This window comes from Larus michahellis, chromosome 19 (assembly GCF_964199755.1).
Source record: "Larus michahellis chromosome 19, bLarMic1.1, whole genome shotgun sequence".
NCBI classification, from domain to species: Eukaryota; Metazoa; Chordata; class Aves; order Charadriiformes; family Laridae; genus Larus; species Larus michahellis.
In genome coordinates, this window is record NC_133914.1 from 6582477 (window position 1) to 6596601 (window position 14125).

The 14125-nt window shown below is 57.0% G+C and overlaps 2 protein-coding genes across 11 annotated transcripts in view; one reads left to right on the top strand and one right to left on the bottom strand.

Annotated features, from left to right (window-relative positions):
- Window positions 1–887, bottom strand: part of PUM1 (pumilio RNA binding family member 1) — an 83598-nt gene extending 82711 nt beyond the window's left edge. For 8 of the 10 annotated variants that reach the window (XM_074562673.1, XM_074562671.1, XM_074562667.1 and 5 more), the window contains exon 1: window positions 719–845. The gene's annotated coding sequence lies outside the window, so the exon portion shown is untranslated. Of the gene's footprint in view, window positions 1–718 lie in introns of all 10 variants that reach the window. The other 2 variants (XM_074562672.1, XM_074562669.1) reach the window with 1 other exon arrangement.
- LOC141732995 (uncharacterized) lies at window positions 805–2755 on the top strand. The gene is made up of 2 exons (XM_074562674.1): window positions 805–1195; window positions 1603–2755. Exons 1-2 carry the CDS (start codon window positions 805–807, stop codon window positions 2145–2147), a joined length of 936 nt encoding a protein of 311 aa, XP_074418775.1. The 3' UTR covers window positions 2148–2755.
- Window positions 2756–14125: the final 11370 nt, after the last annotated feature.

A 14125-nucleotide genomic window follows, 5' to 3' on the forward strand; every position in this document is an offset into this window, starting at 1 on the left:
GTTATTACGTGAAAAGGAGATAAAAACAAGGAAGCAAAAAAAAAAAAAAAAACCCACAACCAACAAACCCCACACAAACACAACCCCCCCCCCAGGGTCACCCAGCACATCTAAAAGTATTGTCTGCCTTTTCCTCCCCCCACGGCCGCCGGGGCCCCCTCCCTCTCCGCCGCCGGGGACACCGAGCCCCTCCGGGGACCCCCCCCAAAGCCGGGGGGACGACACCCACCCGCCTCCCCCCACCGCGGGCCAGGGCCAGGCCCTCCGGGGCAACAAAGCGGGGCCTCGGCCCTCTCCGGCGGACCGGGCCGGGTCCCCCCTCGGGAGAAGAGGGAGCCCCTGGGGAGTCCCCCGGCGGTGGCCGGGCCCGGTGTGGGGGGGTGCGGGCGGGGGGTGCCACCACCGCCCGGCCGGGATGGGCCCACCGCCCCCCCCAACAATAACACTCCCCTCCCTGCCCTGGCGCGGCAGCCGGGGAGCCGCTGAGGGGAGGCGGGGGCCCGCCGCGTCCCCCCCCTCCTTCCCCGGTAACAATAGGGGCCAGGCCCCGGCCCCCGAGAAGGAGCCGGGCGGGAGAGGCGGGCGCAGCGCCCCGCCGCCGCTCGCCTTCGGGGCGGCCTGGCGCCGCTCCGCCCGTCCCCCCCACCAATATGGCCCCACCGGCGGCTCCGCTGAGGTGCGCGGCGCGGCGGGGGCCCGGTCCGGTGCCGGTACTCACGGGCGGAGCGGTAGGATGAAGACGGATGCCGGCCCCCCCCAGGCCGCTCGCCGCCTGCCTCTCCCCCTGCCTTTCACTCCGACAACATGGCGGCCCGGCGGGGACGGGCGCCGCGCTGCACGCCGGGAAGGCGAGGCCGCTCCAAGCGGCGCCGGGCCGCCGCTCCCCCGGCCGGGCCGGGCCCTGCCCGCCGCCCCCTTCCGCCCCACACCCGCACCGGGGAGCCCCGCGGGGGGTGCGAAGGGGACAGGTCGTGCCCGGTGCGTCCCCTTAGAGGTGTCGGCGCTCCCCGGGGCGGCTTGGGGCCGGGGGCCTCGGGTATAATGGCGGTCCCTTCCCCGGCTGGGGGGCACAGGCCCCGCGCTGCCGCCGTCAACACTCCCTCGGCCAACGGGGCTGTGGTTGGGCACCCCGAGCCCGCAATGGGGAGGCCACTAGCCCCCCTGCCTGAGCCAGCAGCCGCCCGCTCGCACAAAGGTGACGGAGAATTGCAGCGGGGAGGTGGGGGAGAGCGGCTCTGCCTCGCCCCGCGCCCTCACAAGCGGCCAACACAATTCTGGGGGTGGGGGGGGTTCCCCTTCGTGTCCCCCCCGTCTCCGTTCCCCATCCCCGTAAAGCCGGGCCTGCGGGGAAACTACACCCCCCAGCCTGCGCCGCTGCGGCGCCGGCCCGGCCCGCAGGCCGGCCATCAAACCCCGGCGCTGGCCGCTGGGAGCGGTAGTTCCCGCAGTGACACCTCCATGTTAAAGGGACAGCTCGGTGGGGAGCGGCCGCCGTTGGGTTCTGTGCTCCCTCCTGCTGGGCTCCTCTGGTTTTTGCGGGGGGGGGGATTTAGCGCCTGCACTCGATGCTTAGATGTGATATTTTCTCTCCCCTTTGGCCAGGCGAGAGAGCCACACATGAAAAATGGGAGGAAGCTGCCGTCGCTGGGGACATGCCCTCGCATGCACAGAGAGAGCAAACAAGCAGCGGCTGCAGCGTTTCAAAGGGCTTCGTCAGCCGAGGGGGTCCCGCACAGCCTCGGCGAGAGGTTGCCCTGAAGCCTGAGCTTTTGCGGGCGAAGCAGAGGGGTTGCCCTTTCGGGTACAAGAAGTTACTTCAAGCCCCATTTATCACAGCCGTTAAAGGACATGCAAGGCCAGGTCCAGCTGAGATCTGGCTGCATGGCTTGCATCCATTTTCTGCCCAAAGGGCTGCCCGGGGTGTTGGGTGTCTCCGCTGCCACGCTGCCTTTTCCATTCGCGACGGAGCGTGCAGCCCAGCCAGCCAGGGCTTGGAAGAAAGCAGGACCTTGGCCCCGGCCACCCTCCAAAACCCTGGGGAAATCCAGCTCGTGGCTGCAGCCGGGGAGGTGCCGAGTACCCCAGGCCGGGCACGACAGGATAAACAGTTAGCAAAGGCTTTCGCTGTTCATGCTTCTTTTTTTTAAGCCAAGCCACCCAAAGCTTTCTTGTGCCGGCGTGGTTTATTTGACCTGGCAAAACCCCTTTGTGATAAACTCGGCTCTGCTGGGTTCGGCTGCCTGCGCCGCAGCTGCACGCTGCCCAAACGCGCATGTGGCACTTGGCGTGGACCCCCCTGCCCTGCCGCCACGCAGCCCTGCCGGGCCCGGAGCACCCCAGGAACGGCTGCGGCATGGATCCAGTGTAACGAGTAGCTCCTGTTAGCGAGGCCTGGCTACCCCCAGGCTCTTCACTGGAATAGGAACATCAGCAGGTTCTTCTGGCGAGCGTCCCTCACAAAGATGCAGCTTATTCTGCCGAACTGCGCTGTCCTGTTCCAAGGAAACTGCCTTGGTGACGCAGTTAGCCCGTCAGAAGCACACCTGTGCGGTGAGGCCAAATCAATTCTCCACCTTCCAGTTGGTAGAACCCTTAACCCGGCTCTGCCATGCCATGGTGGACCATGCAATGTCCCCAGAACGTTGTGAGCAGGGCCCCACCAGTGTGAGCAAGGCCAACTCCTTGGTGTAGCGGAAATGGGCATAGTGAACCTGTGTTATCTTGGCACCGGAGCAAATAAATCTACCCAGACACCCTTTTCCTTTGGTTGAAATCTCCGACACCTCCTGAACACCCTAGGCTGATCCAAGGCATCAGCGTTGGCTCTTGGGTGACGAAGATTTGAGCTGTGAAGCGCGAGAGGCCGGCAGCTCTTTCCCACACCGTGTCCTCGCTGTGGAGCCCGAGGGAAGGAAGGCTGGCAGGTCCCTACCTGCTTCTGCTGGCCAGGTTTCGGGGTGCTGTGCTTGCAAAGTGGCAACCTCAGCACCCCACCTTGCTGGTGGGGCCGCCTGGCCCCGAGCTATCGTGCTGGTGGGAGCACAGAGGTCCCCGAGCTGCGCTGACCCTCCGCTGTCAGCCAGAGATAACAGCTACGCCGCGGCGGGTTGCAGCACACACCCAGGCTGCTTGCTGACACTAGAAACATGGTTTGTGTTAATTATACCTGGGATAATTACATTTATACCAGCATAATGAGAGGGGGAGGGAAGGAGTCCTCCTGTGGATGAGGTATTAGTGGTTAAAACCCGCTTATGCCAGTTAGTTTATTCGGTTTAAGAAGAAAAGCACAGAGAAATGGCACGTGGGGACATGCAGCCCTGTGGCTATGGGACTGAGTCAGAGCTTGGGTCTCACTTCCAGCACCTCCGTCCCTCCTGCAGCCTCTTCTGCCTCCCATCGCTGCCGTCCTCTCTCATGCCCCTCAGACCGTGCCCAAGCTCCCGGCTTGTTGCGATCCATGGAAAATCTGCCACTGGGAGAACGTGCTGCTTGGGAGATTTCAAGAGCCATGGGGGGCAGGCAGCGCGCGGGGAAGAGGCAGTGGGGGCAATGAAATCGCTTCCACTTCCACGGGAAAAACCTTCTGGAGGTGGAAATGTCCTATGACCTTTGTCGCAGTGTTGGCCATCAAGGGCAGACCCAGCTCTGTGGCCCTGGCTCACCCCGTACCAATCCTGGAATAAGTTATCCTGGGTTTTGTCTTTGGTCTACAGAGAGAAAAAGGTGCCTCCAGAAGGTGGTCGATGTCCTCCTAACCTCCAAATGGCTCACTAGAAGCGTCTTTCTCCCTCTTTTGACTACAGACGGGGCTTCAGTCAACCACGCTCTTCATTAAACAACAAAGTTACACATTCAAAGCCAAATGCCCAAATCCAGACTCTCCATCCATGCTCTGCCCAGACTCTGTTCCTGGTGGCGCGATGCCCAACACAACAGTGTCTTCTTTTTTAAGGAGCCTTCTAGTCTAAGAGCAAATAAACTCAGCGCTGCCGTGATTCATACTCCTCGGAGCAGAGCTTCCCACAGCTCGACGGAGAAGACACGTGCACAGGACAAGGGATTCAGCTGGGCAAAAAAATGGATTGAGTGACTCCATAAATCAGAGATGAGTGGCTTCAGTACTGCCCTCGGAAGGACCTGGCCGTCCCCAGCCTCGGGGGAGCGTAGGGAGGTCCAGCACTTTTATTGCAATGACAGTTTGGTCTCAGAAATGAAAAGCCAGATGGGAAGAAAGAGCATCTCCCCCCAGTGCCAAGTTCTTCAGCGGGGCAGCAAAATTTTGTTGGCCACCACAAAAAAAAAATTCCACTGAATTACTTGATTTTTTTTCCTAAAGCAAGCCAAAACCTGCTGAGATTTTCATGCAGGATACTTTCAAAACGTGCCAGTTTGACCAAAAACAAGCTTTAAAAACCAACTACATCGTTCCACTTCATCACTGATACAGTGTTTCGTCCAACTGTGTTGCCTTGAGACAAAAAGTAATGACCAGCCCTGCAGCTGGGCGGCTTTAATACTCGTTCATGGGCACAGGCTGCGTGCTGACCCATCCGTTGCTCCATCCGCTGCTTCACAAGGATGGCCAGAGACCTAAAACTGTGGACCTTCCCCGCAGAATCTTCCCAGTAAGAGCCCAGTCCCACACACAGGCAGATTCAGGGCACGCATGTGAACGCTTTCCGGGCTGGACTTGTCGTCATCAGCAGACTTAGACGGGAAACGTCCCTTCGTTTCTGCAGCAGCTTTCAACGATCAGATAAAACAGTGGTTTTCACCGACACTTTTCGCCTACGGGTTTCCACGCTCTCATTGAGAAACCCAGCGCAGACATTTTCAGGAGTCAGCAGCCAAGTGTCTCAAAGCGGCTGGTGAAATGCTGCGGTGAACGGCAAGCTGAAGGAAATTCTGGCTGTGGACCCACCTCACAACTGTAAAGTCTGAAAGTTTCATTTGGGCTGGAAAGTCACTTTTTCTTGCAAAAATACACCCCCCTAAAATTAACAATGTTAAGCAACTCCCACCAGTCGCTGTGATGAGGGTTGTACCGAGCCTGACACGGATCCCGCGTACGATGACAACAACCAAGGTGTCATCTTGGTTGATGACTTGAAGGTCATTATCAACAAATCCCACTATTTCCTCTCTGTGAGCAGGAAGGCAGCCGGCAAAGCCACGCCACACGTCCCACGGCTAGAAAACAGCCGTGCCAATGCCTTCCTCTGCATCCCAGTGATGTCCTCTGCTGTCCTCCCTCCAGTTTGCCATGGCTCACAGAGCCACCAAAGAAGAAGACAGCCAGATGCAAGCAGTGAAAAATTCCCTGGAGAACTGGAGATAAATCCAGGATGGATTTATAGGATCCAAAGTGGGTTAAATCCAGGATGAGAAGAGACACACAGGACTTCTTATGGGGTCAAGAAGGTATTTGCCCGGGGCCAGGCAGCAAGAAATATTTTTGGCAGAGTCGCTAGCACACGAGTGCTGTTGGGAAGGCTCCTTGGGTGTCCCCCTGCCACCCCACGGATACAGTCTATTAACAAGAAGGTAATTGAGAAACCTACAGAAAAAAGCAGCCGCACAAACAACTGATAACAGCTATAAACCAGGAAAAAGGAAATTCTTGTTTGTTTTTTAAACCGCGGGGGTTTTCCCCCTGGACCTTGCTGGCGAGACGTGTCCCGGCAGTGAGGAGCGGGGCTGAGCCCAGCTCCACGTTCCTACCTTTTCATCAGCCTTTTTAACCAGCTGCCAAACCCCGCAGGGACCCGGACACCAGAGCTGCAGAGAAAACAGGAGCTCTGATAGCTGCTGGTGGATAAAATAAATGAGCTTTTGGGGTACGAGAGGCCGTTCCCTCCCGAGAGCCTCGCAGGCAGGTAGGGCTGCGCTATGGGGGGACAGCAGTTGGGTTGAGCGCAGCCCTGGGAACTGGTGGGATCCGAAAAATCCTATGGTTCAGCAAAGCAGCTGTGAGCAGGAGAGTTCAGGTGGTGGCATCTTCCTCCCAAGAGGGAGGTGGCAGCGGTGTCCCTGCTGAGCAAGGGCTGCTGGACGGGGCTTGGTTGACACCCAGGTGGAAAGGAGATGGCAAGCTCCAGGGCTGCTCTTGGCCAGCCCTTGCCAAGTCATAGTGGAGACTTGACCCTGCTCAGGGTGTCCCAACCACAGCGGCTGCTCCTCCAAACGTGTCCCAGGCCAGCCGCAGCCTGGAGAGTCAAGGGATTGATATGGTCTAGCTAGATCACCCCAAGATCCCAGCTAGATCCTTACAGCTACCCACCTCCCTGCTCTGTGGGCCCCAGGAGAGTGTAGGCACCCACCGGGAGCAAGGAGATGGGACACAGGGGTCCCTCTGCTAGTGCTGCCCCATCAATTTGGCAGGTAAGCTCTGCCTGGGGACATTTGACATCCACTGGTGGCATGTTGTCCCCACACGCTGTGACTGGTAGGAGCAACACCACCTCCTTGGTGAGTCCTTGTGTGACTCCCCTTCTTGGAGATCATCCCCCACACCCTGCCTCATCCCGATTTTTAATCATTAGAGCTCCGAAGCAGGAGGCTGATTAAGCTTTCCAGCTTGTTTGTTATCATTAAATACATCAACGCTGGATTATCTCGACAGGCAATTACATGACTAAGCCCTTTGGAAGCTTGCTACCTTCTCCATCCGCATGACTTCTCCTTGCAGTCCCATAGCCTGATTGTGTTTCGTGGGGAACGATTTCCTTCTGCCAGCTCCGCGTTTGCCGTTTGCTCTTCCTCGGCGCTGGAAAACAGAGCGGGAGGGATGCTCTGCCTTTCCCCTGCCTCTAACATCTCCAGAGACAGGCTGGGCTGGAGCACGGCATCGAGACTGGTGTATGCTTTACCTGCAGACAGAGCTATTTATTGGAATATATATATATACAGGAAAAATATATATTATTATTGGAAACTTATAGACTGCGTGTAGAGGCAGAGTCACAGGGCAGCAGTGCTCAAACAGGAGCAAGGTGACTTTGAGCGGTGGCTTTGCTGGGGGTCGGTCAGCCAGAAGGTTTTCCCAGTCCCCAATCCCATTTCTCCTTTGCTTCCAGCTTTCCCAAACCTTATTTCTTGGGGTTTAAGTTGTCCAATCTGCTCTTGTTCTTCTCAGCCCAGAGAGGGTGATGACACGCTGCTGCTGCCAGCCCATCGCAGTGGCCTCCCAGGGCCCTCCCCAGGGCCCAGCTATCTGCATGCTGCACGTTCAAGATGTGTTTCCTGTTATGTTCCCGGTTAAGAAAAAACAACCACCCAGCAAATTGTCACATTTAGGAGAACATCATCCCAGCTGCAGACTCATACGCTCAAATTTAGGAAATACCAGCGTTAAATTTGCCTGCGCAACCTTAATTCGGCCCCCTTAGGCACATGCTCTTTGCGCTCTAGTCTTTAATTACAGATTCACAGACGAGGTTTTTCCCACGGCGCCCATGGCCCAGTTAGGACTGGCACTGCCCCGGGACAGAGCGGTGGGGGAGATGGGGATGTGGGACCCCCGTGTCCCCTCCTGCCCAAGCTGGAAGGAGCGTGCGGTGTGAAGGACAGAGGTCCCATGCTTGAAATGCTTCTGCGTTTTCTTCTCTCTCATAACCCGAATAATTTTGCTCAAATCCAGGGTGCAGCAGGAGGGTTTGCTGAGCGAGAAAGGGTGAAGGGTGAAGGTGGAGCCTCTCCGCTCCCAGCTCCAAACCCCGCTGCCGCCAGCATCCCCCCCAGACCTCCTCACCACGCAGTGCTCGCTGGCTGCCTCCTCCGTCCCCTCCCCCTGCACAGACAGAGACCTTCTGTCAAGCCAAGCTTCACGCCATCCCTCCGCCCACGCACACCTTTGATTTGGACACTGAGATGCGCCTGGGTGCTGGGTGGAGGCTGCTTTTATTCCGATTCGCAGAAGGCAGCCCGGCGGCTCTTATGGCTCTGCCTAAAGCAGGCAGCTGCTCCTCCTGCCTGCCTGCCTGCCTGCCTGCTGCCGCCCAGCCCAGCCTGGGGTGACAGCCCAGGGACCTGGACGCCTCCTGCCTCGGCTTGCACGTCCCCATGTGCCACGAAGCTCCACGAACCGCTCAGCCCGAAGGCAAGGGTGCTTTGCACGTCAGGGAGCTGGCGGCGGAGCAACTTGAGACCGACGGCTTTGCCAGCGGAACGTCCCAGCATGGCTTGTTTTGCACAGAGGGAGGACTGGGGTTTGCTGGGGGAGCGAGAAATGACATTTCCTAAGCGCTGGCTAAACCCACCCCACCGGTGCCTTGCCCGAGCAGCGCTCGGCTCCCGTGTCCTCTGTGCACCAGAGCTTGCAGGGCCGGCACCAGGCTTCCCAGCCGCAAGCTCCCAGCTCCTCACCAGTGCTCCTGGTGTGATGGTCATTGCAGAGACAGAGGCTCGGATGTACCCTCAGACACCTGCCTTAGACACCTAATTGCCCTCGGCGTAATTTGGAGGCAGCAAGCCCATGCTGAGAAGGGCTGATTCAGCCTCTGGACCTGTCCTTGCTCCTCCTGTGAGGCCAGAGGGAGCCGAGGGCAGCGGAGCAGCACCCAACGGAGGTGCCCAATGTGGGTGACCCCGGGCTTTGGGCTAGTGGTGGACCCTTCCTTTTGCAGACCAGGATTTTCCTGGGCAAAGCTGCAATGGGTGTTGGCCAAGCTTTGCACGCACGCAGGGACGAGGCACTGAAGAGACCTTAGAGGTGTCCGATTTGGAGGGTCCTGAGTGTTGGCTGCACGTTCAACCAGCCTCAGCTGGTCATTTGCCTGTTATTCCCTCTTCTTGCACCCATCTTGACTGTAACTGCCTGGGTTTACTCCAGATCACCCCCAGTCATTGTGCTCGTGGTGACAAAGGAATGTGCGTCCTTCTGCCAGCCCTGGAGCTCCCAGCCCTGAGACCTTTCATAGAATCATAGAAACATAGAACTGCCCAGGTTGGAAGGGACCTTTCAGATCATCGAATCCAACCATCAACCTAAATCTGACAAAAACCACCACTAAACCGTATCTCTAAGCACTATGTCTACCCGGCTTTTAAATACCTCCGGGGATGGTGCCTCAACCCCTTCCCTGGGCAGCCTGTTCCAATGCTTGACAACCCTTTCAGTATAAAATTTTTTCCTAATATCCATCCTAAACCTCCCCTGGCACAACTTGAGGCCGTTTCCTCTTGTCCCATCGCCTGTTCCTTGGGAGAAGAGCCCGACCCCCCCTGGCTGCCCCCTCCTTTCAGGGAGCTGTAGAGAGTGAGAAGGTCTCCCCTTGGCCTCCTCTTCTCCAGGCTGAACCCCCCCAGCTCCCTCAGCTGCTCCTCACCAGACTCGTGCTCCAGACCCCCCACCAGCTCCGTTGCCCTTCTCTGAACCTGCTCCAGCACCTCAATGTCTTTTTTTTGTGGTGAGGGGCCCAAAACTGGACACAGCCCTCGAGGTGGGGCCAGTACAGGGGGACCATTGCTGCCCCAGCCCTGCTGGCCATGCTGTTCCTGATCCAGGCCAGGATGCGGTTGGCTTCTTGGCCACCTGGGCACACTGCTGGCTCATATTCAGCCGTCAGTCGACCAACACCCCCAGGGCCTTTTCCCCCAGGCAGCTCTCCAGACACTCTGCCCCAGCCTGTAGCATTCATGGGATTGTTGTGACCCAAGCGCAGGACCCGGCACTTGGCCTTGTTGAACCTCACGCCATTGGCCTTGGCCCATCGATCCAGCCTGTCCACATCCCTCCACAATTTTCCCCAGGCGCTTTCCCTGCATGGAGGTGATGGACGGTGGTTACGGCTGGTTGCACCTCCATCACTTTCACATTCGAAAACCTGCCTTTCTGGCTGTGCAGCTCTGGTTGGAGCCCAGAGGGGCGAACGGGGCCTGCAGGGTGAATTTAGGCAAGCGGCTCCACCGCGTTCATGGAGGAGGCCCCAGAGATGCAACCAAACTGCCCGGAGCAAGAGGCACCGATGCCAGAACAACACGGGGAGTCCCATGGCAACAGGGCAGGGAGACAAGTTCGGGGAATGGTGTAACACAGCTGGCACCCACCCCGCTTGCAGGAACAAAATGGAGCTTTTCCTGCCTTCCCCTGCACCTGGGTATCTCTCCTGTCCTCCCTGCTGTGGCACTGGGACTGGCGTGCTGCTGGCAGGAGAGTCCTGGCACCGAATCCCCAGCAAACTCCCCCCTCATTGTCCCCACCGTGCCTTGGTTTCCCCGTGTGTGTTTTCGGCTCCAGTGCTGGCTCCCGGGCACGCTCCAGCCCATCCTCGACCCCTTCTTGGTGCTCGGGAGCTCAAAGGCAGCTGAATCGGAGCTGGCTCCGCTGCAGGAGCGGAGCAGGATGTTGCAAAAACACCTTAGCTGATCTCCTGGGGAGTGATGGGGCCACTGGTCTATATAGATAAATATATCTATAAAATATATATATGCGCAGCATCTTTCGGTGAGAGTGGGCAGGCTGCAGGGAACTCATCAGGCGCTTTAGTCTCTGCCCAGGACGAGCCATGCGTTGTTCATCCCAAAGCCAAAAATTGTGCCCGTGCCCACAGACGCGCCGCAGCTGGCAGAGAAAGCCCAGGAGCTCCCACCAAGGCGGCCGTCACGTCCATCTGACATTGGTTTGGGTGAACACCCGTCCGTGTGTCACCTTCCAGCTGGGACAGGAGGTGACGGCAGCACCGGAAAGAGCATCTTTTCAGGGATGAGGGGCTGGGGATTTCGGGGGCCTCGCACCCACACCATGGCACGGGTCTGCTGGGCAACCTAATGGCAGGAGGACGTTGGCCCTTGGGGATGCCACTGCAGCTTCAACCTGGCAGGGACCACTCGTCAAAGGGGGAAAAATAAGGCCCAGAACATGTTTCTCAATCAATTTACCACCAAAAGCAAGCAATGAGCTTTCGTCCAGGCAGGAAAACGTCGTTGTTCCCACTCACCCACCGCATCCTACCGGCCTCGCTCCTGCTCCCGCTCCCTCTCCCATTTCCCTGGAAGCAGCCGTATTTAACTCGGCACACCTAGGACCGCGGCAGCCGGATCTACAGATCTCCTCCAGTCCCTGAAAAGCGTCTCTATGCCTTTGTCTGAGGTTGTGAAAGCGGCTTTTTTACTCCTTAACATCTGTGACTCGCCGGGGTCCCGCGGCTGCGGCAGGGAGCTGGCTTTTCTGCGCGGGGTAAATTAATCCTTTGTTGCTCCTCAGCCATTTCTTTGCTCGGGTTGGGAGGGAAGAAAATCAACTCGTTTTTCTTCCTGCCCTTCCTGTTTACGGCGACACAGGGTTTCTTCACATGGTAGCGGCAAGAGATGCTTGGACTCTGTAATTACGTCTCAGCCACGGCCAGACAGGGGAGAGTGGTATAAGGAGAGACCGGCTTGGCCCAGGGTGTAAGGGGTTCAAAACAAAGCCCCCCCCAAGCCCCCCTGTGGCTGTGGGTAGCGGTGCAATGCCCATGCTCACATCCTTTTGAAGTTCGGGGTACCCTGGTGGCTTTTGGGTCTGCTGGGGATGCTGCACCCGTGTCCCAGCTTCAGACCAGGGTGGGAGCCATGGGCGGGGGGGACGGGACACATCTCATACCAGGTACAGCCAGCGCCATTCGGGTGATCACTCGTATCGGTTTTATTTTGAAAAATTTCCCCTGCTGCTCGGAAAATCAGATTATGGCTGTAAAACTGTAGGAAGCTGATGAGGGTGATAAACCCTTCGTCTGCGGGGACCTGGGGGAAAGGCATCCGCTCCCGTGCCGAGCATCATCCCCGCCCAGCAAAGGATGAAAACCATGAGGAGAAAGGAGTCAGGCTTTCCTTGGGAAGGCAGAAAGGCAGGAGATTTTTTAATATCCATTTCCCAAGGGAAATGAGTGATTTGGGAATGTAACATGCCCGAATCATGGAGTGGATGGGGTGATGCTCCCAGCCCAGGCGTTGCTGTTCGCACTCCCCATGAGTCCCCATGCTGGCATGGGAATTGAAGGTCGGGTGATCGGATGCTTCCACCTCCTCCGACGGGTCCGTGCCAGCACCTAGCCTTGCCCGAGGACCCCGGGGTGGGTGCGCGGCACCCAGGTTCAGCTGGCAACCAGCAGCAGTAGCTGCTGCGGCAGGCTGGGGTTCCCGGGAGCCACCCGGCGATGCAGGTACCACTGGTGGGATGCGGGTACCGCTGGTGGGATGCGGATACCACTGGTAGGATGCGGGTACCACTGGTGGGATGCGGGTACTGCTGGTGGGATACGGGTACCGCTGGTGGGATGCGGGTACCACTGGTGGGATGCAGGTACCGCTGGTGGGATATGGGTATCGGTGGTGGGATGCAGGTACCGCTGGTGGGATACGGGTACCAGTGGTGGGATGTGGGTACCGCTGGTGGGATGCAGGTACCGCTGGTGAGATGCAGGTACCACTGGTGGGATGCAGGTACCACTGGTGGGATGTGGGTATCGCTGGTGGGATGCACGTACAGCTGGTGAGATGCGGGTACCGCTGCAGGGATGCGGGTACCACTGGTGGGATACGGGTACCGCTGGTGGGATGCAGGTACCACTGGTGGGATACGGGTACCACTGGTGGGATGCAGGTACAGCTGGTGGGATACGGGTACCGCTGGTGGGATGCAGGTACCGCTGGTGAGATGCAGGTACCACTGGTGGGATGCACGTACAGCTGGTGGGATGCACGTACAGCTGGTGAGATGCGGGTACCGCTGCAGGGATGCAGCTCCGGCGCAAGAGACGCCACTCAGGTTGCAGGGAAAAAGAGCTGGGACACCCCCAAAAAAATCACAGTTTGGTTTTTGGCGGCTGGTCCTGAGCTGGCTTTGCCATTTCGAAATGTTCCCGCTTGGACAATGCGGCTCTAAATTGGCCGGTAGAAATGTGGAGGGGAGTGCTCCTGGGAAACGGGGCGGAAACAGAAAGAAGGGAAACATCAGGAAGAGGGTGGTTGGCTTTCCTCTATATCCCAAATTTTTCCTGTCTGTCTCCATGTGGTGACGGCCTCACGGGGAGACACATGGACCATCCTCCGAATTTCCAGCCCCAAACCCGGCGGATTTATTACCTTGAAGCAAATCTCAGCCCCACCCCATCCTCCCGGGATGTCCCGCTGGGCAGAAGCACTGAGCAAACGGCACAAAGCTGCCTCCGAAATGTGTTTTTCTGGGATTCGAGTTGGGAAAAGCCTTTAAAACTGGCTTTTGCAGGCTGGCGATTTGCTTTAAAAAAGCTCCTCTGTTATAAGACGTTAAAATCTGAGTCGTTATAACTCCTGAAACCCCCCAGTACAGTTTTGTCCTTTGCCTATGGATGCAGTTTCACACTTTCGCTTTTGCTTATTTATTTACTTTTAAAATTTAACTATTTATTTACTTACATATTTAATTTATTTACTTATAAATAAATCAGTTAATATATTTGCTTATAATAAATAAACTATTTTTTATAAATAAATCGGTTAATATATTTGCTTATAATAAATAAATTATTTTTATTTACTATAAATAAGTTAATATATTTACTTATAGTAAATACTTTTTATTTACTATAAACCAGTTAATATATTTACTTGTAAATAAGCAAATAAGTAAATAAAGAATTTTTAAAAGTAAATATGTGTTATTTAAAAAGAACTAACTATTTAAATTTTAAGTATATGATCCCAGTCCGGACCGGCAAAACCCATCACCTTCCTCTCCCCGGAGCTGGAGACAGGATTTCTGAGGGAGCTGAGCCCCGTCTGCAGCCCCACGGTGCCTGGGGTGGCTTCGGCTGCCCCCACATCCCGCATCCCAGCTGGGGATGCCCAGAAATAAGGCCCAGCCCCCAGCCAGGATGGTTGGGTTTTTTGGTTTTTTGTTTTGCTTTTAAAGCAGCTTCCCAAGTATTTGTATTTCTTTTTCTGCGCCGTGGGGATGTTTTGGAGCTGGGAAGTGTCTCCCTCGTGGTGGCCGCGGCTGCTGGAATAACCTCATCCCAGGGCTGCGGGGAGCGTCGCCTTGCTCTGACTTAGGGTCAGTTTAGTAACAGCAACAAACCACCCCCCCCCACCAGCAAAGCTCCCGGAGCCATCCCCCGTGTTTCCCAGTCCCACCAGTGCCACCTTCCCAGTGTGCCCAGATCCC